Here is a 23,747-nt window from a genome sequence, read left to right as displayed (position 1 = left end):
GACATTTACTATGCATCACCATTGTTTTCTGGAAAATATGACAGGTGGTGAACTCTGTCTGTGCACCTGCTGGGTACCCGGGAACATGTGATCTGCTGGGTGGTCTGGAAACTGTGACAATTATTTGCAGCATCCCACTAAACAGGGATTTTTTTTTTATTCGACTCCTAAATGAGTAAAAAGGGGTAAAAGGCTGAAAACGGGCACATCAGCTAATTAGATTAATTTATGACATTCTGAAACATTCAGATGGGGAAAAAAAATATGACATTGTTCTTGTGGAGAATGACCAACTCTAACAGAAAAACACACATCTGATATTACAAACGAGACCAATTAGACTAATGGGCAGGTTCCTCGGTAATTACACAACCTGTGGCTTCATACATCAGGGAGAACAAAGATGAGAGACAAGAGCGAAACGTGTTACAGAACATTAACAGACTGGAGGCACATTGCCAGATAACTTCAAAGGCGGCAGTCACACACATGAAGAGCATCTGTAAGATCCCAATGAGGACTCTGATATAAACATTAGTGCATCAGCCACTTACACGTCTCATGCTGCAGGATGAGTGCTGGATTTCCAATATGCTCCCATTATCCCCACTGCTCATTTACACACTGGAGATAGAGCAGAACTTAGCCATGTACCTAGCAATACTCAGGGGTAAATTTACTAAACTGGGAGTTCTATTACACATGTGATGTTGCTATGGGCAACCAATCAGATGCTATCTATTATCTTCTAGAAGGTGGTAAATAAATAAGTAGATTCTGATTGGTTGCCCACAGCAACATCCCATGTGATATAGAACTTCCCTCTTACCCCTTTCACAGCGCAAAAATAACCCGGGTCGACACGATTTTGAAAATGCCTTTTTGTATTTCCCGGGTCCAGCAACCCGGCATTCTGACCTAGGTTTAAAGGGTTATAGGGTTAATCCCTCTTCTAGCACAGAGTGGTCTGTATTCCAGCACATCTAAACAGACCACACTGTGCTAGAAGCATTACAGCAAAGAGCGACAGCCCCTGGCAGGGAAGGGGAACTGCATGAGTGTTGGAAGATGTGGGATGCTAGAATGATCACTACTTCAGACACAAACTGCTATTACCCAGCACAGACACAAAGGAACCAATTGTACAGTCACTCATTGCCGAGATATATTGGGGGAAATTCACTAAGATGAGAGTTCTGTTGAAGATGGGATGTTGTCCATAGCAACCAATCAAATTCTACTTATTTATTTAGCACCTTCTAGAAGATAACAAATAGAATCTGATTGGTTGCTATGGGCAACATCCCATCTTAGTAGGTTTACCCCCATTGACTTTTTTTTTCATTGCACGCAAATCTCCCAGAACACCTATGGTTCTACTTCCAGCAATGACTAATATGGGTTCCCACAAATATTAACATAAAAATACAACTTCTAATCCTGTTGCAGTCTCGATTCCTGACTTGTTCTATTAGTGAGAAGGAAAATGGACTCTGAACCCCTCCGATTCTGCAGCAGCATCCCACGGGGAGCCGGCTGTGGGATCTGCTGTCAGAGAGAATTAGAAGGTGGCGTGGTGACTGAACTGCAGAACCCTGCTGTAAACAGCTCACAGAAAGCAAAGTCTCACGGTTCAGCAAGCTTTAATGTTCTGCAGAAGACGGGAAGAGAGCTGCAGTACAAGAATGCTCCGCTGCCGAGCGACTTAAAGAAGAACTGCAGCCAAATAGGTTTATTTATTTATAAAAAATCCCCTAGTGCCACTCTAAAAACACGCAGGAGCGGCTTATCAAAATGCAGATGTTCGCCGCGCAATCTGCGTTCTTCATATACGTGTGATGCTCACGGTGGAGCAGATTTATCAACGAGCGATATTCTTATTATGACTCGTTATGAATGATAACTGTTGTTCCAGCCAATCAGCTTCTAATTGGCATTCGTCAAACACAACAGGAGCTGATTGGCTGAAGTATCATTATCACTGTAACGAGTGATAACATAAATATCACTTGTTGATAAATCTACCCCAGTGTGTTGTCTAGGATGCTGGTCTCTAAAGAGTCTGCCAAGGCTACCAGCCACCCATAATAACACACACACAACACACACACACACACACACTGAATATCTAATTGGTCATTCTGATCACCATATAGCAGATTTATTCCCCAGTGACTAGTGGCAGTGACATCTGATATATGTATCCTTCCTCCGCGAACATGTCGGCGCCAGGATATTATGTAACATTTCTCTGATAGAGACCTAAGCCTCAGGAGCTGGTACATTTACTAACCCCCCCCCCTCCCTCCCCCCTTCACCACCTAACTTTCTACGGACTAAAAGAAAGTGGGTATAAACCAACTAACTTTCTCCTTTGCAAATAGTGGAAGCAGCCATTTTGCAGATACACTTTCTAAATACTCATCATGGCTAATCAGAATTATAACACATTTTGAACCAGAATAAGAGACTAAGGGGCCAGATGCACTAAGTTTCAAAAGTGATAAAATGGAGAGCGATAAACAGGCAACCAATCAGCTCCTACCTGTAAAGTCACAGACTGTGTTTGAAAAATGTCAGGCAGGAGCTGATTGGTTGGTTGTTTATCACTCTCCATTTTATCACTTTTGAAGCTTAGTGCATCTGGCCCCATAGCTGAGAGGTTATAGTATGATGCTCCAAGGCAGTCACACCACAAACCTGCAACATCTATACTTTTATTCAGCACTTAGCATTCATAGGGGGGGAATTCAACTGTTTAATCACCCTCTGATCTCCCGTCTAAAGTGACAGGAAATTGCAGGGCGTTATTCAATTGATGCTGCTGATCTTGCTCATTATGGTCAAGGTTAGCCGTGTAAAGTCACTAAACCAACTACAGCGAAGCGAAAACTCCACTGAGCGCTGAAATGAATCACTTGTTGTTTATTTCCGCTCGCCACCTCCATGGGATGTGATTTGGAATCATGCCTGAACGGAACAACACTTGAAATGCTCTGTTGGGCCCTCATGTTCTGGCAGCCAGTGTTCTAACAATTGAATTTCCCCCATTGTGCCTTTTCCAGTATGCACAGTAGTCTGCAAATGTCAAGAGACCAATTCTAATTAAAAACACCCATGGGCAGGTATAGGGGGGATGCCTTTGGGTGGTTGACTTGTGCTGGGTTGGGGGGGGGGGCCGTGCCCTGGATTTAAACCTTAGTGTTAGGGATAAGTTTACCTAGTTGCGGTTTGTGGGTCAAAATGACACTAAGCAAGCACCTCAAGTTACTTATATAGCATCATTTGTATAATTACTCTGATTAGCTGTGTTTAGTACTTAAAGTTTATACCTTCATCATCACCTCATCAATAGAGGTCACCGACAAAATGGCTGCCTCAAGTCTCTGTTAGGTCATGGATCACTGGCAATTTGATAGGCTGCCTTCACTAAAATATTGGTTGGGATCACACATTTGCTGCCGACGCTGTGTCGGCTAACGACGTGCTTTATCCACAACAAAATGATGGTATTTTGTTCCCCAGCTACCTATAATTGTATTATTATGTCCCAGTTCTTGACTAGATATTGTGTTTATAAAAACTCCTAAAATGAATCTGTAAGTGCGAGTGTGTGGTTCAGCCACGCTCGCGCCTCCTTGTTCCTGTAAGGTGTAAATGACATGACGTTCACAGCAGAGAAAATATTCTGCATTATTTATCACTATAAACCACTGCACCAGCTGCCTGGCAAGTGCGAACATCCAGTCACTCCGCAATCAATAGTCCGCAGTGTGGGGGGGGGGGGGGACCAAACACTCGGCTGATCTGAGGAACATGCAAGAAATGAAATGTCATCAAAGAGCAGATAACATGGAATAGGGTGGAGAACCTGGTGGTTTTGCTGTCTATGTGGATGTCCCAGTTATAGCCAGGTGGCCCTGAAGCAAATACCCCACCTATATCCTTGGCTTGAACAGGATATTGTACTTACCAGACACATCCAGACGTGTGACCCTAACAGAATACATAAGCTAAATGATTTGATGTGGCGAAAACAGACAGTACCTCCTCCTTGGACAAAGGCCGATACTTGGTCTGGTAGCGGCTCAGCTCCACGTTCAGCCGGTGGATTGTCATATTTAAAGCATCGTTATCGTCCACCAGTTCTTGTGCCTGCTCCCTCAGGGAGAACAGTTCCGCTGCCTGCACTGAGAGCCAGGAACAACAGTTCATCAGAGGTTTCCATAACATATTATATACAGTTTCACTACGCACCATTCCATATAACATTCTGTGCTCCCTGACATCGACTGACCCTCTAGCCTCCTACCACCCATAGCCCCATGTTTTCCCGGGTAATGTATACTCAGGGCGATGTGACAGCTGAGACAGTTGTACGTGGTTTTCAGCAGATGTACTGGAACCACAGGCTGTGTGAAAGTCTCATCCCATGGCAGGATGTAAGGATGTGAGCACCCACCACTGCTGCAGTATATAGAGGGATGTATATGTCACCGGCTCTCATATACAGGTCTCTCATTGTGTGACGTTTCCTGTTGTACTGGCTGCCCGCTACTATGACATTGTATATTGGATGTGTGTTTCACATTTTCCAAGTACAGCACCATGGACATAGAGGCATAATATAAATAATAATTCAAATGATAATTACAATATTTAAGGCCAGGTTCCGCAAGACCTAGGGGTCGATCCTTTTAACCCGGATGTGCGCGGATGATTCACCGAGTGCGAAGCATCACGACACGGGGCGCACTTTACGGCAGGCCGAATTCGCTGAAAAATGCTTGCACTTCCATTGCAAGCAAATTTCAGCCAATTCGGCCCTGCGAAGGCTGCCAGTTAGGGTTAATTCGGCAAAATGGCAACTCGCACCCTTCGGGGTTAATAGGATCGACCCCCTAGTGTGATACTGTGATACTGTTCTGGGGAGAGGGGGGGACGACGACGGACACACAGGAAGCAGCTGCATCACAGAAAGAAGGGAGTCAGCAGGTTACTGGAGGTCTGTCCCCTTACACTGCACCCATACAACCTACAACTGGGCATTCTGATGCCAACAACAGCCCAATCTACAGTCATCCCAACATGCCAGCGTGCCAGTTACCTTCTCCTTGTGATGTCCGGCAGATCTCTTCCAGACCCTTCTTTTCATTTTTCAAGTTCTTTATCGTCACCCTCATGGCCTTCATCCTCTCCCTTATGGCCTCCACCTGACCACTCAGCTCCTGATTTTGTTTGCCTAGTTGCAGATTCGCCGCCCTCAGATGTTGGTCCTCATCCCGCTTGGTTACGGATGGGCTTGGCATCACAGTCTCGGGTGCACCTGTTATAATATATAGCTCAGGTGTCAGTGATCGCTGTACAGAGCTAACTCCGTAATAATCCTTCCATGGGATCACATACTCCCAATGCAGCGGCCTTACTGTGTACACTAAAGGTGCCCACACACTAGAATCTGCGATCGTAAGATGTGCGCATAAATTAGCCTTGAAATCTTTTTTCCCGTCCTGGACAAAAGATTTCAGGCAAGCGCACATCTTTACCAAAGATTTTTCTTAAGATCCCCTGTGCATTCCTATGGATCTTTTGTTAAATCTTCTGATCTTTTGTGCAGCACGTAAGATCAGAAGATTCAGCTAAAGATCCACGGGAGCGCACATCGGACCAAAATCGGCCGATTTTCGACCGATTATCGGTAAACATCGGCCGATTTATCGGAAATTGGCCAATCGGCCCAAAAATCGTTCGAGTGTGTGGGCACCTTAATGTAGGGTACACACCACAACGACCCGCTCACGATGCACATTGTGAGCGGGTCGTCACTGTTTCTTCAGACCCGCTCACGATGATGCGGGGGGCCACGTCCCGCTCACGATGTGCACCGTGAGCGGATCCGATCCAATATGGCGACCCGCACCCGGCAGTATGGTCGTTATTCAGATCCTACCTGCAGCAGGTAGGATCTGAATAACGACCGACCGACCCGCGGGACCGCGCATTGGATCGGTATCGGTCCACACCAGGACAGAAAAGGGCCCAATCACCACACAATCTACATCCAATTGGTCGGAATTGGATCTAGATTGAGGGGATCGGGCACTAGTCGTCCTGGTGTGTACCAGGCATTAGACTGCAGGTGGGACGCCGCTGCCATGACTAATAGGCATGATACAAAAACTACTCATAGGAGACTATGCAAGGCGTAGGCAGAACAGTGCTGCAACATTCTCCAGACTACCGAAACGGTGTGACAACCGGATAGGCTTAGGAAACTTTTCATTCCTCACCGTTTAATGGCCTTTGAGGCGTATTAGAATTTATTGGGCAAGTAACCTAATCAAGGAACAAATGCAATATCAAGAAGCACCATGTAGTAACAAACGAAATCCCCAGAAATTTTTAAAACCAGCACCAGGCTCAAGGGCCGGTCCTGGTTCCCAAAATACAGGGGACAAAACGAGTAGGGGCCCCCTGTATTTTGAAAACCAGCACCAGGCCCAACAATCAGCAGGGTAATGCCAAAGCAGGGGGGGGGGGAGGCTATTTTACAAGTCCCCCCAGTCTAAGCATTTACCCCCTGACTGGTCAGCCTGGGCGGGGATACTGGGGAAGTGGGGACCCCCCCCCCCCCCAATAAAGGGGTCCCCACCTCCAGAATTTACCTTCCCAGGCTGAAGCCTGGGGCTGTCCCTGGTTCCACTGGGCTGATGGTGTTGTAAAAAAATAGAATAAACTATTGTGTTCCAGGACCTGCTGGAACTTGTAGTTCCACAACAGTACAAATAGTAAAATAAACACACACTGACACAATGAAAGTAAAGATTTTATTACATACAGAGTCCATACATACAGATACTTACCTACCTTGACACATCGGTAGGTATCCATCTGTCCACTGGTCCATACTCACCAGGGTCCTCTTGCGTGGATCATGTCTTCTTCATTCCATGTAGGCATCCCAGGTACTTGGCAAAATAAAAAACCGACAGGTCGCGCTCTCTTTATGAATTGAGTAGAGCCGCAGAAAGCTTTGTTTACTTTTGGCCGCCCTGTGGCCAATCAGGAGGCTCTAGGCGGCCAATAACGTTTAGTAAATTTCCCCCTCCCCCTTGTCACCACCTGGTTGTTATACCTATTAAAGCGGAGGCCTCTAAGAAAAACGGTGCATTAAATATTATGGTTCCCAGACAGCAAGAACTGATACACACCCCGGTAACGGGAGATAGTGCTGCTCTAACCGTAGCAAGAAGCGAGTAGCCAGAATTATCTGCAGAATCTACATTACCTGATGTGACCAATTCTGCCACCTGCTTCCGGACGCTCTCTGGGCCAGGAATCGGAGACTCTGTCCCTCCATCAGCGCTGGATTCTGAGGACACAGACACATAACTGTCACTACATTAAATGATCCAATCCCAGCACACCAAGTGGTTATATAATGGGACAATAAGTCCTCATTAACGTGCAGCCGTTAGTGTAAGGAAATGCAACACTGCAAATATTATCACAGAAAGGTCCATCGGCAAATAAGCTGCAATATACAGATATATATATATATATATATATATATATATATATATATATATATATGACAATGATGCAGCACTCCAGTCTTGTGAAACAGTGGTTTTAATAGAATTAGCTTTCAGCTGAGAGCTAATTCTATTAAAACCACTGTTTCACAATGCTGGAATGCTGCATCATTGTCTCCTATATACGCTGTTCCAGTAGTGGATGCGGGCACCCGCCGAGAAATTTTATATATATATATCAGTCTAGGCAGGCACACCCAAAGTAGCAAACTATGAGCACAATAATCCGGTGCCCTCCAGAGTGGGGATCCACTGGCGTGGTCCGCAGCATGTAGTGGCAATGGGGGGATGGCGGCACTCGGCAATGAAGAAATAAATTCACCCGCACACAGGCAATGAGAGCCAACGTTTCAAAGCCTAGTCTGCTTTTTTATCAAGGCAAATACAGAGAACCCATACAGAATACAGATTCTCTGTATTTGCCTTGATAAAAAAGCCGAGGAGGCTTTGAAACGTTGGCTCTAACTGCATATGCATATATATATATATATATATATATATATATATATATATATATATATATATATATATATATATATATATATATATATATATATATATATATATATATATATAATTTTTTATTTTTTTCAAGTAAAGCATTTCCATTGACGGGGCGTCTCCATATAGGATTCTGGGTCCCAAAGTGAGTGCCCTCGGTTTCTCCTTGATTTGCGCTTTGTGTAGGATGCAAAGGACTCCTGTAACTGCTGCACCTAGACTATGGCTGCATCCAATTAATGTGGCGGGTGCTCTTTAATCCCATAATCAAACATATGATGCTGTAGAACCACATTATTTGTACAACAATCTGTCTAACAAATCATCAATGACAGACAGAACCCTGAGACATAAGTAACAAGTGTAACTTGCTATGACGCCTCCCTGTAATCTTCTGATGAATTGGTCTCGGAAAAACACATAAATCCCCTTTCCTGGCAGATTTATAGAAGCAGGACCCTGCGCCGACTGTTTGGTACTAAAAACAAACATTACTCTGCGTTCTCTTATCCAATCACAGTGCTCTGCTAATGCGTATATCAGGAGCGTGGTCACTGAGTAACACTCTGCTGTATGTAACGCAGGTGTCATCCGTCTCTGGAGGGGAATAATTACTAAATAATAATGAGGGGCTGCTGGTAATGGGACTTACAGCTAGCAACAGAACCATAGTGCAAAAAGAAGTGGGACCAGCTTATATACACTGAGGAGCATAAATATACAACTATATATCCATACAGTATATATTGAGTATCACAAAATATCTTTATACACAAAGTATAGGGACTGATAATATCCTCATCTTTCTTATACGATCATAAATCACAAATCTTCCTGGTCCAAACACTAAATTCCTGATTCTCCCAATTTGTCCCTGCACCAGGAAGTACTGGGAGTACACAATATGGCGGCTTCCACATGTGCAGACACATATATGGTACACTTCAACCCTTGTGCTGATTTTTGGCACTTTTTGGGCTGCTCAGTGCATTAAAGCCTATATTTATTTATGCCATACCCTCGCCAATCATACCTTATTTTAGTCATTTCCTGAAAATTGCATTAGTTTGCTTATTTCTCCTCAGAAATCAAAATGCACCCTACCAGATATGACCAAAACACCCTGTCCTTCCTAGATATCACCGATAAATGTATAGATATGGGGTTCTAACATCCTGATGAAGCCTTCTATGCATTACTTAACGCAATCTACGGCGCGTAGGGCAGTGGTTCCTAAACTGTGGGCCTTGGGCTGGTGGTCCAGGACCAAATAAAATTATTAATGGTTAATTATGAGAAAAACCAGTGCTGGTGGCTGCCAATCATAAAATGTGTACAAACAGAAGCAAATCATGTCCTTTACCACATAACTGACCCTAAGAATCGCATATAAACCCAATCGAATTCATTTTTTGGGGCCTAGGGGTGCCATGAAAAAATTCTGATACTCCAGGGTGCCGTGAATCAAAAAAGATTGGGAATCCCTGGTGTAGGGAGTTGTCACCAGCAAGTAACTAATAAGGTCCAAATCTGGCCGATGGCTATGCCAACCTAATAAAAGATTGGTATGTGCATGTATGCGATGTGTCATTCCAGACGTCACAACCAGGCGGTCATTTAAGTGTGCTCGCCCAGTTGAGAGGTCTTTCCCAAGAGTGTAGGCGGATGACAAACCAACAGTAGACACACAGACAGATGTGCCAACATATCAGCAACAGCTGTGCTGCAGGGCCAACGTCGTCCACAGACATATCACTGGTATGCCACCGCAGATGCATTACTGATATATCGCCCAGTCAATGGAACATGCGGGCCATCACTCTCTGGTGATCATACAATAATAACAGGTCATATCGGGACAGATTCAGTAAAACAAAAAAGGAAGTAATTTTGTGTCTGGAACAAACCATTTTGCTATACAGGGGGATCAAATTAATTTATATTGTTTCTGTTCAAGTTAAATACTGGCTGCTTTTGCATGTACACCACAGAGGTAAGACAGCTTTATTTTTACACTGCAATATAGACTTCAGTTTGAGCATACCCCACCCAAATCTAACTCTCTGTGGACATGTTACTGTACATCTGCCCCCCCTGTAGTGCAGCATGGTTTTGCCCATTTTCTTGCTTTGCTAACAAAGCTGGAGCAGGCCCATTATTTGAATAAAGGGGGAGATATCCCTGGACTTCACGATTTCTGAACTGCATGGGGTGTTCACTGCTGGTCACCCGAGAAGAACTTCTTAGGGTCACATCAATTGCAACAATGCTTATATCACAGGTTCTCAAACTCGGTCCTCAGGACCCCCACACAGTGCATGTTTTGCATGTCTCCACACAGAATCACAAGTGAAATAATTAGCTCCACCTGTGGTCTTTAAAAATGTGTCAATGAGGAATGAGTGCACCTGTCAGGTGACCTGGGAAATGTGAACTGTGTGGGGTCTTGAGGACCGAGTTTGAGAACCCCTGGCTTAAATCTATGGTTGCCAGTATAGGGTCAGAGACTTAAGCTGTGTACACATGGTGCAATATCGCTGGCAATATGGTCGCTGAGCGACCATATTGCCAGTGATTTGTATGTGCTGCAGCAATAAATCGCCAGGTGCACGCTCCCGTGTTCAGTCCCGTAGTACTTCTTTCACGCCAGCCTAACTTCCCTGTTGGGCCCGGGAACAACCCTCGACTAGCGCTGGTGTGTAAGATTCCCGGGCCAAAATCCCGGGAACATTTCCCGGGATTTCAACCCTGGAGCAGGGTTGTTCCCCGAGTTAGACCCGGGGGCGTGGTATATGGTCCCGACAGTCATTAGCCCGACTGGCCGGACTCAGACAGCGGGGCAAGCGCAACAAAGCCCCTTGCGGGCTCGCTGCGCTCGTCATGCTGCGATCGCCACCTTATATATTCTCCCTCTATGGGGGTCGTGGACCCCCACGAGGGAGAATAGCCGGTGGCCGTCGGGACCCTGAGTGTCGGGGAACTGTCCGGCACCCGACCCGGGGACCTGGCTGGTGTGAAAGGGATAGATTGCCGGTCCCTGGTGTGCTGTCAGGCTGGGGATCCACACCAGGTAGCAGGCGCAGATGACAGGACAGGTGGCGTACAAGTGAGTACTTGCCACCATCAAGCCGCCTGAGGGCCTCCGTCCGCCCCCTTCACACACCAGAAAATGCAGGGACTTTTCTTGTGTGAAAGTGGCCAACCCGGGAATGGCCCGGCATGATCCCTGGGCCATATTCCCGGGTGGGTCCCTGCATTTTCTGGTGTGAAAGGGGTATAATGGTTGCTGGTCGCAGGAGCTTGCCATCAACGGCTCCCCCGGCAGAGTCTCCTTGTCATCAGCGACCATATTGCACTGTGTGTACACAGCTTGAGAAGTGCCCTATCCTGTATTTTTTTTATTATTATTATTTTTATTAATTCTAAAACACAGTAAAATTAAATAAAAGTGACAGCAATAAAAGGTAAAAAAATATACAGCCAAGGCAACAAAATAGGCAGACACTATTTCTATAGTAGTGTACCTTCTGTGTGAGGGTGGTCGGTCACTGCTGGGTGACTGTCGTCTTCAGGGGACGATGTACCATTGCCATCAACTTCATCCATTCCTCTAGAAGCTCTGCTCTTCTGCCAGGACATAAGACCAAAACGTACAGTTACTGTAGTAATATATGGTATATGCAGATACCCGTCACAAGGTCCAGCATTAGATTTTTGGGTACTTGTGTATTATCACGGCGCCCATCGCATCGCATACCACTAATTAAGGTATGCGATGGCATGCGATAGACCCGATTTCAGCCTTTTCCTGGGCTGAGAATACAATTTTAAAATCGGGTCACATCGCATGTCATTACAATGACATGCGATGCGATGCAACGCAATTTCCCATTGAGTCCCATGTCAAATGGCACCCCCAGACCCGTTTTTTTAATTGTATACCCACCCTGATGGGTAATAAATATGTAAAATGCCCCCACATTGTTAATGGCCCCCCACTATCAACGGCAACCCGAAGCGTGGAGAGCGCAGCGAGCCCGCGAGTGGCGGTGGTACGCGTCCTCCGACCTTTTCATACCCCCACTATCCACGTCGGCATGGAATTTTATAAAAAGTGTGGCGAGCGCAGCGAGCCACCGAGCCCGAAGCGTGGCGAGCCTCGCAAGGGGAGGCGCATTACTTCACAGGTATACAGGTCCCCTCGCCACGCTTCGGGCTCGCCACACTTTATAAAATCATCTCCACGCCGACGTGGATAGTGGGAGTATGAAAAGGTCGGAGAACGCATACCGCCGCCCCTCGCGGGCTCGCTGTGCTCGCCACGCTTCGGGTTGGCGTTCATAGTGGGGTGGCGTTAACAATGGGGGGGCATTTCACATACTCATTAACCCATGAGGGTGGGTATACAATTAAAAATCAGGTCTGGGGGGGGCATTTAACATGGCTATAATGCATCTGGGTGCCTGTACAATTAGAAATCAGGTAAAATTGCGTCGAATCGCATCGCATGCGATCATATCGTATGCGATCATATCGTATGCGATCATATCGCATGCGATACGATGCGATTTTTCATCGTACAATGCCCTGCGATGGAAATCGGGGGCGCCATGATAATACACAATTACCGATTTTTGTTTGTCAATGTCCTTCTGCCGTATGTACTAAGCAAAAATCCTAAGCACACAGCAATCAGGGCTCTTCCCGTCCCAAAGTTTCCCCACATTTCCCGGCAGAAATTGTGTATTATTATTACTGAAAATAGAAATATAGCATTTATATTTATTTACTAGTTACGGGCCGTCATAATGACAACATAACAATAATATCAGTGCACTCCCGAATTTCTCGGTCTGGTCGCAAAACGGCGAGAAGCCTTTTATTATATAGGATTTTTTTTTTTATATACTACGGGGGGGTATTCAATGTGCTGCCGCTATTTCCGATGGGGGAAATAGTGGCGGCTCCCTATTCAATGCTGTCTTTAGCAACAGCATTGAAGCGGGATCACGGCAGAACTGGCCTGACTTTAGAAGCTGTCGGGCCCGTTCTGCCGATAACGGCCGTGGATTGTTGGGATACCGGCCAAAGAACGACAATCCATGGCTGTTTTCGCGGCCACGCCCCCTTTGCGCCGATCGGCAGGCGGGACATTGAACCCCGCCTGTCGTTCAGCTGTCGGGCTGACCGCAAATGGGCCAGGATCACGGCTGTCGGCAGGGTTGATTGATTTCCCCCTAAATTCAGAATATACATTGTAAGCTCCACTGGGGCAGGGACTAATGTGAGTGTTAAAATATTCTCTGTACAGCGCTGCAGAACATGTGTGCTCTATATACATACCTGGTAATATATAAAGTACAATATTTAGAAACACAGCTCTATCTGCTGGTAAAACTCTGAATTACACCTTCCTCATAATGACTTCATAACAATGCAAAGAGGAGACTGCAGGCTTATGCGAAGTGTGTGTTTATGTAGCACTAGTACTCATGTAAAGATAAACATTCCCATATAGTGACAGGAAAAATGAACCTGACCCCATAAAGGGGCATATGTACTAACGATTGGATCTTAGACCCTGACAATAATAATTCATACACAGCTATAATGTATTACATAATACCAGCACGCATCATCACACACATGTAGGGAGACATAACTTCAATGTGTAACAGTAAAGGGATTGGTTTACAACTGCGGCTACCTCAGTCCTGCAGGGACTACTCATGCAGGACTGGGATCCTATGGGATATTTCACACTGTCCGGCTCCTGCCGGACGGCGAAATCCCGCACTGCTTAAAAGCCGTGCCGTCCCTGCAGTGTGTAATGGACTGCTGTGTGTCCATTCACACAGGACGGTCACGGCACGGCTGCTGGGTAGCAGCCGGATCTTACCACTGCAGTGTCCGGCTGCCATGCCGTGGCCGTCCCATCCTCACAGGTCAGTGTGTGCTGAGGGCGATGGGGGCCTTTCACACACACACACCGGTCATTTGGTGTCCGGTTTTAGCTCTCCACAACCACCAAACTGACGTCACTTCAGTTTCTAACCTCAAATTTAGGCCGGTTTCACACACTCGGGCTCCTGCCGGACGGTGAAATCCTGCACGGCCAGGGAGCCGTGCCGCACACAGTAGTTTATCATGGAGGGGATGGCCACAGCCCGGCAGCCGTCCCTTCCAGTGGCGGGATCCGGCTGCAGCCGTGCGGCCGGGATGGCCATGTCCAGTGTGAATGGACACAATAGTGTCCATTCACAACTAATGTGTGCGGCACGGCTCCCTGGCCGCGCGGGATTTCACCGTCCCGCAGGAGCCGGAGTGTGTGAAGCCAGCCTTAGGGTGGTTTCACACTGTCCGGCTCCTGCCGGACGGTGAAATCCCGCATGGCTTAAAAGCCGTGCCGTCCCTGCAGTGTGTAATGGACAGCTATGTGTCCATTCACACAGGACGGCCATGGCATGGCTACCGGGTAGCAGCCGGATCTTTCCACTGCAGTGTCCGGCTGCCGTGCCGTGGCCGTCCCGTCCTCACAGGTCAGTGTGTGCTGAGGGCGATGGGGGCCTTTCACACACACCGGTCATTTGGTGTCCGGTTTTAGCTCTCCACCGCCCCCAAACTGACGTCACTTCAGTTTTTACCCTCAAATTTACATAGCACCGGCTCACTGAGCCGGTGCATGTGAAAGAGACAACTGTCAGGCAAAAAGCCGGACAAAGTGTGTCCGGCTATTTGCCTTCCGGACAAAACCGGAGTGTGTGAAACTAGCCTATGGATCCCCATTCCGGTACTATTTGTGCAAGGTAGCCTATAAGTGTTAGCTATTGGGGTTAAGATCTGCAGGGCTTTGCATTCCAGTGTTTGGTAACTTATTCCAGAGCCGATCACTATAGCGGGTGAATTTGCAAGGTGATCGATTATCGAATAACTGCGCATGCTTGCGGGTTGTAGTGACAACAATCAGCTTGACTGACAGGAAATAACTGTTTCTGGGTGGTAACCGGCTGTTATTCGCGAGTGTCAGCAGAAACACAGGCGTGCCCAGGCATTTTCAGGGAGGGTGTGTGATGTCAGTGCTGGCATCGCTCAGCTTCGGTCGCAGAGTTGTGGAAGGGTCAGAGTTGCTCACACTGGGAAAATCATTAGATGGGGAGCAAATTGGCGGGTTTTTTTGCAAGTCATTCACAGACTTGCACAGGGAGGGACTTTGCTCTGTCTGGGCGTTGGCTATCTGATCGTAGGGCTCTACAAATTCATACAGCAGTGATCAGGTCTGAATCAGGCCCCTAGCCAGGAAAGCAGCCCCCTATAGGTTTGGCAGTAGAAAATGGCTATAACTCTGAATCCTGCTGCGGCCCCCATAGATACATATGAGGGCATAATAATTATGTGCGGGCATTCACCAAAAATGTGTAACAGATGCACCTGTTACATCTGAGCCACCTGCAGTGTAGCTTGATTTTATCTATTTGCAAAAAAAAAAAAAAAAAAGCATCTTTGCGATCAGGTCTGAATAACCCCCAATGTTTTCTGCATATAAATGCCAGAACTATTGGAAATACACAAGACAGACAGCCTGTGACCACAGAAACATCACACACACAGTTATTTGAACACCTTCCATACACACATATAATGAATCACCTACTGTCGCTTTCTAGCATGTGTGTAACACAATGACATGTCCTAGGAGAAGACACTGCAATTCAAAACAATGCAAATCTCCGATCTCTAGCCCACTCATCCGCTCCTCATCCTCACTTCATGTAATACTCAAGGATACGCTTTGTGTAACTGAAAGTAGAGCTCACATTTTAAATGATTGCTCCCCCGTCTCTTTTCTTACCTGTCCCTGACATAGAGTATTGCTTTTATACATTACTTTTGTATTATCGTATTCATTGTTTAATCGTAGCCCGATGAGAGCTTGGTATACTGTTTCCAGCTATTGATAGCATTTGAGCGAAACACAAGAAAAAAAGTAATCAGGGCAGGTCGAGAACACTCTGTAATAGCCCTTTGTGTGCCAACATCTCTGTGAGAGCTGTGCAAAAGATCCACAAAAATGCCAGCGTCGCTCACATTCGTTATATAAATTCAAATATAAAAAGTTGTGAAAAAAAAAAAAAAAAGATTAGATTTCCTATATAAAGATAAACATTACAGGTCATTATGATGAATACAAAGGTTTGCTTAGAAATGTTCACGCCAATTTTGACAAAGGGTTAAATACTCTTTCCAGATTGAACATGATCGCAGCGCAACTATGGGCCCGATTCAGGCCCCTTCACCGATGTTTGGGAAAGATAAACATTTACCTGTGAGAATAGGAAGAGTAGAGAAGGAATAAGTGAAGGATAGTGGGGGTGGGGATGGGGAAGACCTGCAATCAAGAGCGGAATGTCTGCCGATTGAGCCCCTTGCCTGCCTGTTAAGATCTAGGCTATATAGTCAGGACCCGACAAGAGAGAACAGATATAATCTCGTCTCACTTTATGCAAACGACTTGTTGGTCGGATTGGCGGATCCAGAGCAAGATCTCCCAGTAGTAGTGGCACAACTCAACTTATTTGGGAAATTCTCAGGATTAACAGTAAACTGGGATAAATCCCACTTACTAACACTGGGAAAAGATTCACAGGAGGTAGGGCAGAGATATGATCCACTAGTAAAAACACAGGGGTTTAAATACCTGGGGGTAGTGGTCACGGGGAAAACAGAAGGATACCTTAGGGATAATATCTACCCTGCTATCCAGGAGGTAAGATCTACTCCCTAAAATATTGTATCTTCTACAGCACTCCCCTATCTATATAAAAGATGAGTACTTTAGAAATCTTAACAGCACACTATCCGCTTTCATATGGGGCAATAAACGACCCAGGGTTAAGCTGGCCACCCTCTGGAGAAGTCGAGAGAAGGGGGGACTGGCACTGCCTAACTTCAAAAGGTATTATATGGCGGCTCAATTAGTGCATCTTAGCTCCTGGATACAGGAAGATGAATACACACCAGATCTATATAGAATTTTAAAGTGTATAGACCCATATATAACTCCTCTCCAGACATTGCTTCTGGGCAATGTTCGGAAAAAATACCCGGGAATTATTATCCAGGCTATCAAAATATGGAATATGGTTGAAAAAATGGGTAATTATGAAGGGGTGGATCCAGACATATCGGGGGAAATTTACCAATATGAAAAACCTAGTTTTTCGTATTGGTATTTCCCCTACGGCTGCATACGACTGTTTGAGTCGTATGCAAAGTCGTGTTCCGGAGGGGAAATTACAAAGCAGTCATATACGACTGCTTTGTAACCCTCCGATGGTGTAACAATTCGTATTAGCTGGCCATATATACGGCCGCTAATACGAATTTTTCTAGCAGTCTGCACGGATCAGTCAGATCCGTGCAGGCTGCAATGTGTAAAAAAAATAGAAAAATAAATAAATTAAAATAAAAATCGGCGTGGGGTCCCCCCCACAGCTGTAACCAGCACCAGGCTGAAGGAGCCGGGGCCGGTAATTAAAAATCAGGGAACCCGACAAATAGGGGTTCCCCGATTTTTAACAACCAGCCCCAGGCTCCAGGTCCGGGGCTGGTTCCCAAAATACGGGGGACAAAATGACTAGGGGTCCCCCATATTTCAAGAACCAGTCCCAGGCACAACCAGCCAGCAGGGTAATGTCACAGCCGGGGGACACTTATGATATAAGGTCCCGCGGCCAAAACATTAACCCTACCGACCAGTCAGCCTGGCCAGGGGCCCTGGGGGAGTGGGGACCCCCCCAATGAAGGGGTCCCCCCCCTCCAGGACTTACCTGACCAGGCTGAAGCCTGGTACTGTCCCTGATGCCCCTGGGCGGTGGGCATCGGGCTGATTATGGTGTAAAAAAAAAAGATTAAACTATTGTTTTTTACTGTGGCACTACAAGTGCCAGCAAGCCTCCCCAGCAAGCTGGGACTTGGAGAACCACAAGTCCCAGCCTGCTGGGCATTAAAGGGCCCGCTGGCACTTGTAGTTCCACAGTTAAAAAAATAGTACACAAAACACACTGACACACTTTTAAAATAAAACTTTAATACATACAAAGCCCACACATACTAATACTTACCTATCTTCTTTCCATAGGTAGCCCTGGTCCTGTGTCGTCTTCTGGTCCTGTGTCGGCGGTCTTCTGGATCCATGTCGACGTCCTTCTTCAAGTCGACGTCGCTGTCGGCGATGGCGTCCGGATTCGACGAAATCCATGGAGGAAGCTGTGGAAGGAAACCATACTCACCTGTCCCAGCGCGACGTAGTCCAGGTAAGGGTCTTGGCAAAAAAACAAACCGAACACCCCGAAACCAGACCGGACTGAGGGAGCCGCACGGTGTTTGTTTACATCGTGTGGCTCCGCCTCCCGAATGCCGCTATTGGCCTCCTTGCGGCTCCTGATTGGCCGCTAGGCTGCAAGGCGGCCAATAGCAGCATTCGGGAGGCGGAGCCGCACAATGTTAACAAACACCGTGCGGCTCCCTCAGTCCGGTCTGGTTTCGGGGTGTTCGGTTTGTTTTTTTGCCAAGACACTTACCTGGACTACGTCGCGCTGGGACAGGTGAGTATGGTTTCCTTTCACAGCTTCCTCCATGGATTTCGTTGGATCCGGACGCCATCGCCGACAGCGACGTCGACTTGAAGAAGGACGTCGACATGGATCCAGAAGACCGCCGACACAGGACCAGAAGATGACACAGGACCAGGGCTACCTACGGAAAGAAGATAGGTAAGTATTAGTATGTGTGGGCTTTGTATGTATTAAAGTTTTATTTTAAAAGTGTGTCAGTGTGTTTTGTGTACTATTTTTTTAACTGTGGAACTACAAGTGCCAGCGGGCCCTTTAATGCCCAGCAGGCTGGGACTTGTGGTTCTCCAAGTCCCAGCTTGCTGGCACTTGTAGTGCCACAGTAAAAAACAATATTTTAATCTTTTTTTTTACACCATAATCAGCCCGATGCCCACCGCCCAGGGGCATCGGGGATAGTACCAGGCTTCAGCCTGGTCAGGTAAGTCCTGGAGGGGGGCGACCCCTTCATTGGGGGGGTCCCCACTCCCCCAGGGCCCCTGGCCAGGCTGACTGGTCGGTAGGGTTAATGTTTTGGCCGCGGGACCTTATATCATAAGTGTCCCCCGGCTGTGACATTACCCTGCTGACTGGTTGTGCCTGGGACTGGTTCTTGAAATACGGGGGACCCCTAGTCATTTTGTCCCCCGTATTTTGGGAACCAGCCCCGGACCTGGAGCCTGGGGCTGGTTGTTAAAAATCGGGGAACCCCTATTTGTCGGGTTCTTTGATTTTTAATTACCGGCCCCGGCTCCTTCAGCCTGGTGCTGGTTACAGCTGTGGGGGGGACCCCACGCCGTTTTTTTATTTATTTATTTAATTTTTCTATTTTTTTTACACTGAAGCCTGCACGGATCTGACTGATCCGCGCAGGCTAAAACGCAAATAGAACAGGAAAATGGTGTTCTATTTTTCTGTCGTATTTGCGTGGGTGTTTTACACCACTTAGCAGCCGTATTATCAGTACGGCTGCTTAGTACATCAGGAACCACCATTCTTTTGAATGGTGATTTCTGTCGTATTCTATCGATGGTGTAGGACATTCGTATTTGTAAATACAAATACGAATGTTCCATCTTTAGGAATACGAATTGTTGTATTTTTGGGATTGTAAATCCCGAAAATACAAATTCGTAAAAAAAAGGTGTATTTCTCCCTACGAATACACCTTTTTTCTACGAATCCATTTTGGTAAATGTCCCCCATCGTTTCTCCTGTTGCCAACAGCCAAGGAGGTTTACAAACAGCAAGGTGGAAAACTATGGTCCCAATATGGGATCACTACCCTGGGCCAACTCTTTCAAAATATCAATATGAAGTCTTATGATCAACTACGGTGCGAGTACTCGCTCCCATTACACGGTGGGACAGGGGGAGGGTCAAATGGTTACAGGATACCCCGGTCAAATTGTTTTTGAAAAACTTCACCCCGAAAAAACGGATATCAAAAATTATTAAGTTCCTGCTCACAATTGAACAGGAAGAGGGGATACCTCAGCTAAGGCAGAAATGGGCCAGGGACCTCCCGTCTTTGACGGATAGACAGTGGCAGGAAGCGTTGGCTGCTCCAAAATGGGCAACAAGGTCGATCCGCATTCAACAGGGCTGAAAGACTTCCAGAGGGATGGGATTATTGCCCTGGCAGCATTAGCTATGTCTTATTAACAAGGTTTTGTGTTACCCAATGGTAATTTTCGAGTAGTTTATCAACCAGAAGGCTTGATCAGAAGGAACTGGGACACTACAAATGGATTGGCTCTGAAACGGGTAGGACACTGCTTTTAACCCGATTTAGATTACAGGTATTTTTAAAACGGTAAATTGTCTCTGGACCTTTCACATTACAGCTAGAAACGTTTTAAAACCATTTAAAATCTGCATTTTACCGTGTTTTAGCTGTAATGTGAAAGGGGTATTAATATCTCTTGTGAGGTATCCATAACGTCGGGCCCAGAAGGGTTTCAGTAGGGGACAATCCCACCATACATGAAGCATAGAGCCTGTGGCTCTTCCGCATCTCCAGCATGAGGATGGTATAAAGGGTGACATTATGTGAAGCACAGAAGGGCACATGTACCATCTTGTTAACACTTTATATTGTGTCTCCCTTAGCTTCGAATCTATTAACTTTGTGGAAGGTTATTTATAATATTATTATTATTTAAAAAAATGCAACAAACGAGTCTGCTTCCGTTTTCCCTGATTCACGGGATTTCCAACTGTCGGATAGATTAAATGGGTCAAAAAGTGCAGATATTTCTGCCTGTTGGAAATATCCACACACATTGAATACGACCCTAAATCTGTTTATAACAATACACATAAGTTCTCATACATTTTTTCCCAAACAGCCCCACATAGGACACAAGTTAGCGTAACAATCTTCTAGCATCAAGGTTTTGTGGGTTTTTTTGCAGAAAATTGAGGTGTTGCAACCTGATGTGGCCAGGACACACGAGGAGACTGCGCTGTATATGACACCTGTATACTGTGTGTGGCTGAGTCTCTGATCTGTACACGAAGTGCTACGACTGAGCATCTGTGACTTTTTACCAACAGAAGTTCCGTTCTGCTCTGTATACAGACTAGGGGGTAGATGTATGAAGCGGTGATAAGAGAGGAGAAGTGATAAAAGGCCCGGTACTTTATCAACGGCCAATCAGCTCCTGGCTGTTAAGTAAAAGGCTGGGTTTAAAAAGGGACAGTTAGGAGCTGATTGGCCGGTGATAAAGTACCAGGCACGTTATCACTTCTCCTCCCTTATCACTGCTTCATACATCCACCCCTCAGGCACACAAAGTATACAAGCGGCATATCACACTACTTAGCACAGTCTCCTGCGTCCTACGCACATTGCACGCACAGCACCTGGATGCTCGCTCACACCACACTTCCCTTGCTGCATGGCGTATTGGAGCTGGACGTATAAGGACACATTTGTAGGTATGTATAACATGCACTATACACAAAACACACAGTATTGTGCAGAACATGGGGGGTAATCAGAACTGAACGCAAGGCTGCAAATTCCCAGGCCGGGCGATAATTAATAGACTGCGCATGTGTACGGCCCATAGTACGCATGCGCGAGGCCATTCGGCTATAAATTCCTGATAATTTTTTATTGCTGGCCACGTGCAAGGTGACTGACAGGAAGTAGCCGGCGTTTGGAGGGTGGTAACTGGACATTTACTGGGAGCGTCAGGGAAAATGTAGGCGTGCCCAGGTGTTTAAACGGAAGCCATGTGACTGATTCTATAGCAGCCGCCGAGTAAGTGGTGGGCTCCGCACAGACTGAACACACTGGAAAAGTCATTCGATGGTGATCGGCTTGAGAATGGATTTGGAACTCATAGCATGGCTCCAAAATTTGTGTAGGCTTATCTCAGGCTTGCACAGGGAGGGATTTCACTCTGGCTGGGCGGCGTCTACCTGACCGCAGGGCTCTGCAAAGTAGCAGTCGTGGGATCTGGTCTGAATAACCCCCATAGTTTCTACATGCTAAAACAGAGCCCCGCGGGGAAATGTAATAGGGTCTGAGGTCACCAGCCGATCGTAGGACTTTTTGTTTTCATTAATGAACAGAGCATAGTTTTGCAGCGCAGCGAGATCGGCCGAAACACCCCATCTTCAGTTCATTAGAACCCTATTATATTTTCCTGAAGATCGGAAGAGCTCTAGACTCACCATCCTCCCTCTATGTGGAACAGCATAAATTGGTTCGTTTGATGACCGTTCCGTATTCCGCTCAGACAGTAGTTTTGTGTGTTCTCTCTCAATGTCCGACATCTGCTCCTCTGTGTCCTCGTCCTCAAACTCGAAAGACATGACAGGGGAGCTCACGTTCCTCCGAGTCGCATAGGCTTTCCAGTTCGCTCTGAAATCAGACGCAGCCGTTACCTTCCACATGACATGACACGGCCAGCCAAGCTGTTCCACAACATGTTCTGTACTATATCATCTACAAGACCCCGAGTACATCAGTCAATTCTTCGACATGGTCAATATGAACAAGACAGGCATGTAGACCAGCTGTTTTGAAACTACCAGTCCCATCATGCTTTGTCACAGTTTTGCTATTAGGGAATGTTAAAACTATGGAAAGGCATTCTGGGTTGTGTAGTTGCACAACAGCTGGAGGGCCGCAGTAGACATGCCTGATGTAGACCCTACTTACTCCAATCCTAGATCTCTGGCGGTAGCATAGGGCTCAATGGCTTCTTCCACACGTGTGCTATCATTTTCAGAATAGGATCTTTGGCGAGGCTGAGGCATAGCAACTGTCCGTCCCGTCAGAGAGGTCATCAAAATGGCAGCAGCAAGAGCGGATCTAGAGAGGATTGTAATACAAAGTTTTACACTCCTACCAGGACAATACACACACAAACACACATCGTATCGAATGGGGGGGGGGGGTTAAACGGTTTTGCATGCTGGCAGCCACTAGATGGCACTTCACAGAGAAGTACAAGTGTTGTTCCATTCAGGGTGTGCAAAGCTGCAGGCACCGACATTACGGTTATGTTATCCCATCATTCTGTACATCTGGTAAACGGTCATTGGGTCGACACATATCAGTTCAATAGAGATTTCAAGTTTTTTGAGCCGACATGTCTCGACAGGCGGTATTTTATGCCCTACTATCCACTAGGGTGTGGAGGGAAAATAGAATAGTCTCGAGGCACCATGGCCGAAGCTTGGAGAGTACAGTAAGCCATGCGAGGGGACGCAGTACCCTGATACAATAGCCATGTTGACATTCAGGACAAAAAAAATAATATGAGAAACCCATGTTGACCTTTTTGACTGTCGACCTAGCCATTGTCAACCTATTTCATGTGTTGATCTTCAGTGGTCGACCTAATATTGGTAGACCCAATGCCCCATACCCAGTATATCTATATTTTGCTGTGAGTTGCTCCTCCTACAGCTCATCGGAGAACGTATAGAACATATAGTCAGATAGTACTGCTGCTGGTATGTATTGTGGAAGAAACAGACTGCAAGAGCACATACATAAGCCTACACACATAGCGGGGTG

General features: G+C 46.4%; 1 protein-coding gene across 2 annotated transcripts in view; it reads right to left on the bottom strand.

The window, feature by feature from the left end:
* CEP89 (centrosomal protein 89) overlaps positions 1-23,747 on the bottom strand; it is an 86,932-nt gene that overhangs the window by 60,403 nt on the left and 2,782 nt on the right. For both annotated transcript variants that reach the window (XM_083165177.1, XM_083165178.1), the window contains exons 4-9: positions 22,884-23,036; positions 22,394-22,583; positions 11,621-11,723; positions 7,289-7,372; positions 5,108-5,326; positions 4,048-4,190 (exon numbers count right to left, since the gene is read on the bottom strand). In XM_083165177.1, the coding sequence (XP_083021303.1) occupies positions 4,048-4,190; positions 5,108-5,326; positions 7,289-7,372; positions 11,621-11,723; positions 22,394-22,583; positions 22,884-23,036 (892 nt within the window). The remainder of the gene's footprint in view (positions 1-4,047; positions 4,191-5,107; positions 5,327-7,288; positions 7,373-11,620; positions 11,724-22,393; positions 22,584-22,883; positions 23,037-23,747) is intronic.

Source organism: Crinia signifera, chromosome 11 (assembly GCF_055691185.1).
Source record: "Crinia signifera chromosome 11, ASM5569118v1, whole genome shotgun sequence".
Classification (NCBI taxonomy): domain Eukaryota; kingdom Metazoa; phylum Chordata; class Amphibia; order Anura; family Myobatrachidae; genus Crinia; species Crinia signifera.
This window is presented reverse-complemented; position numbering and strand designations above follow the sequence as displayed.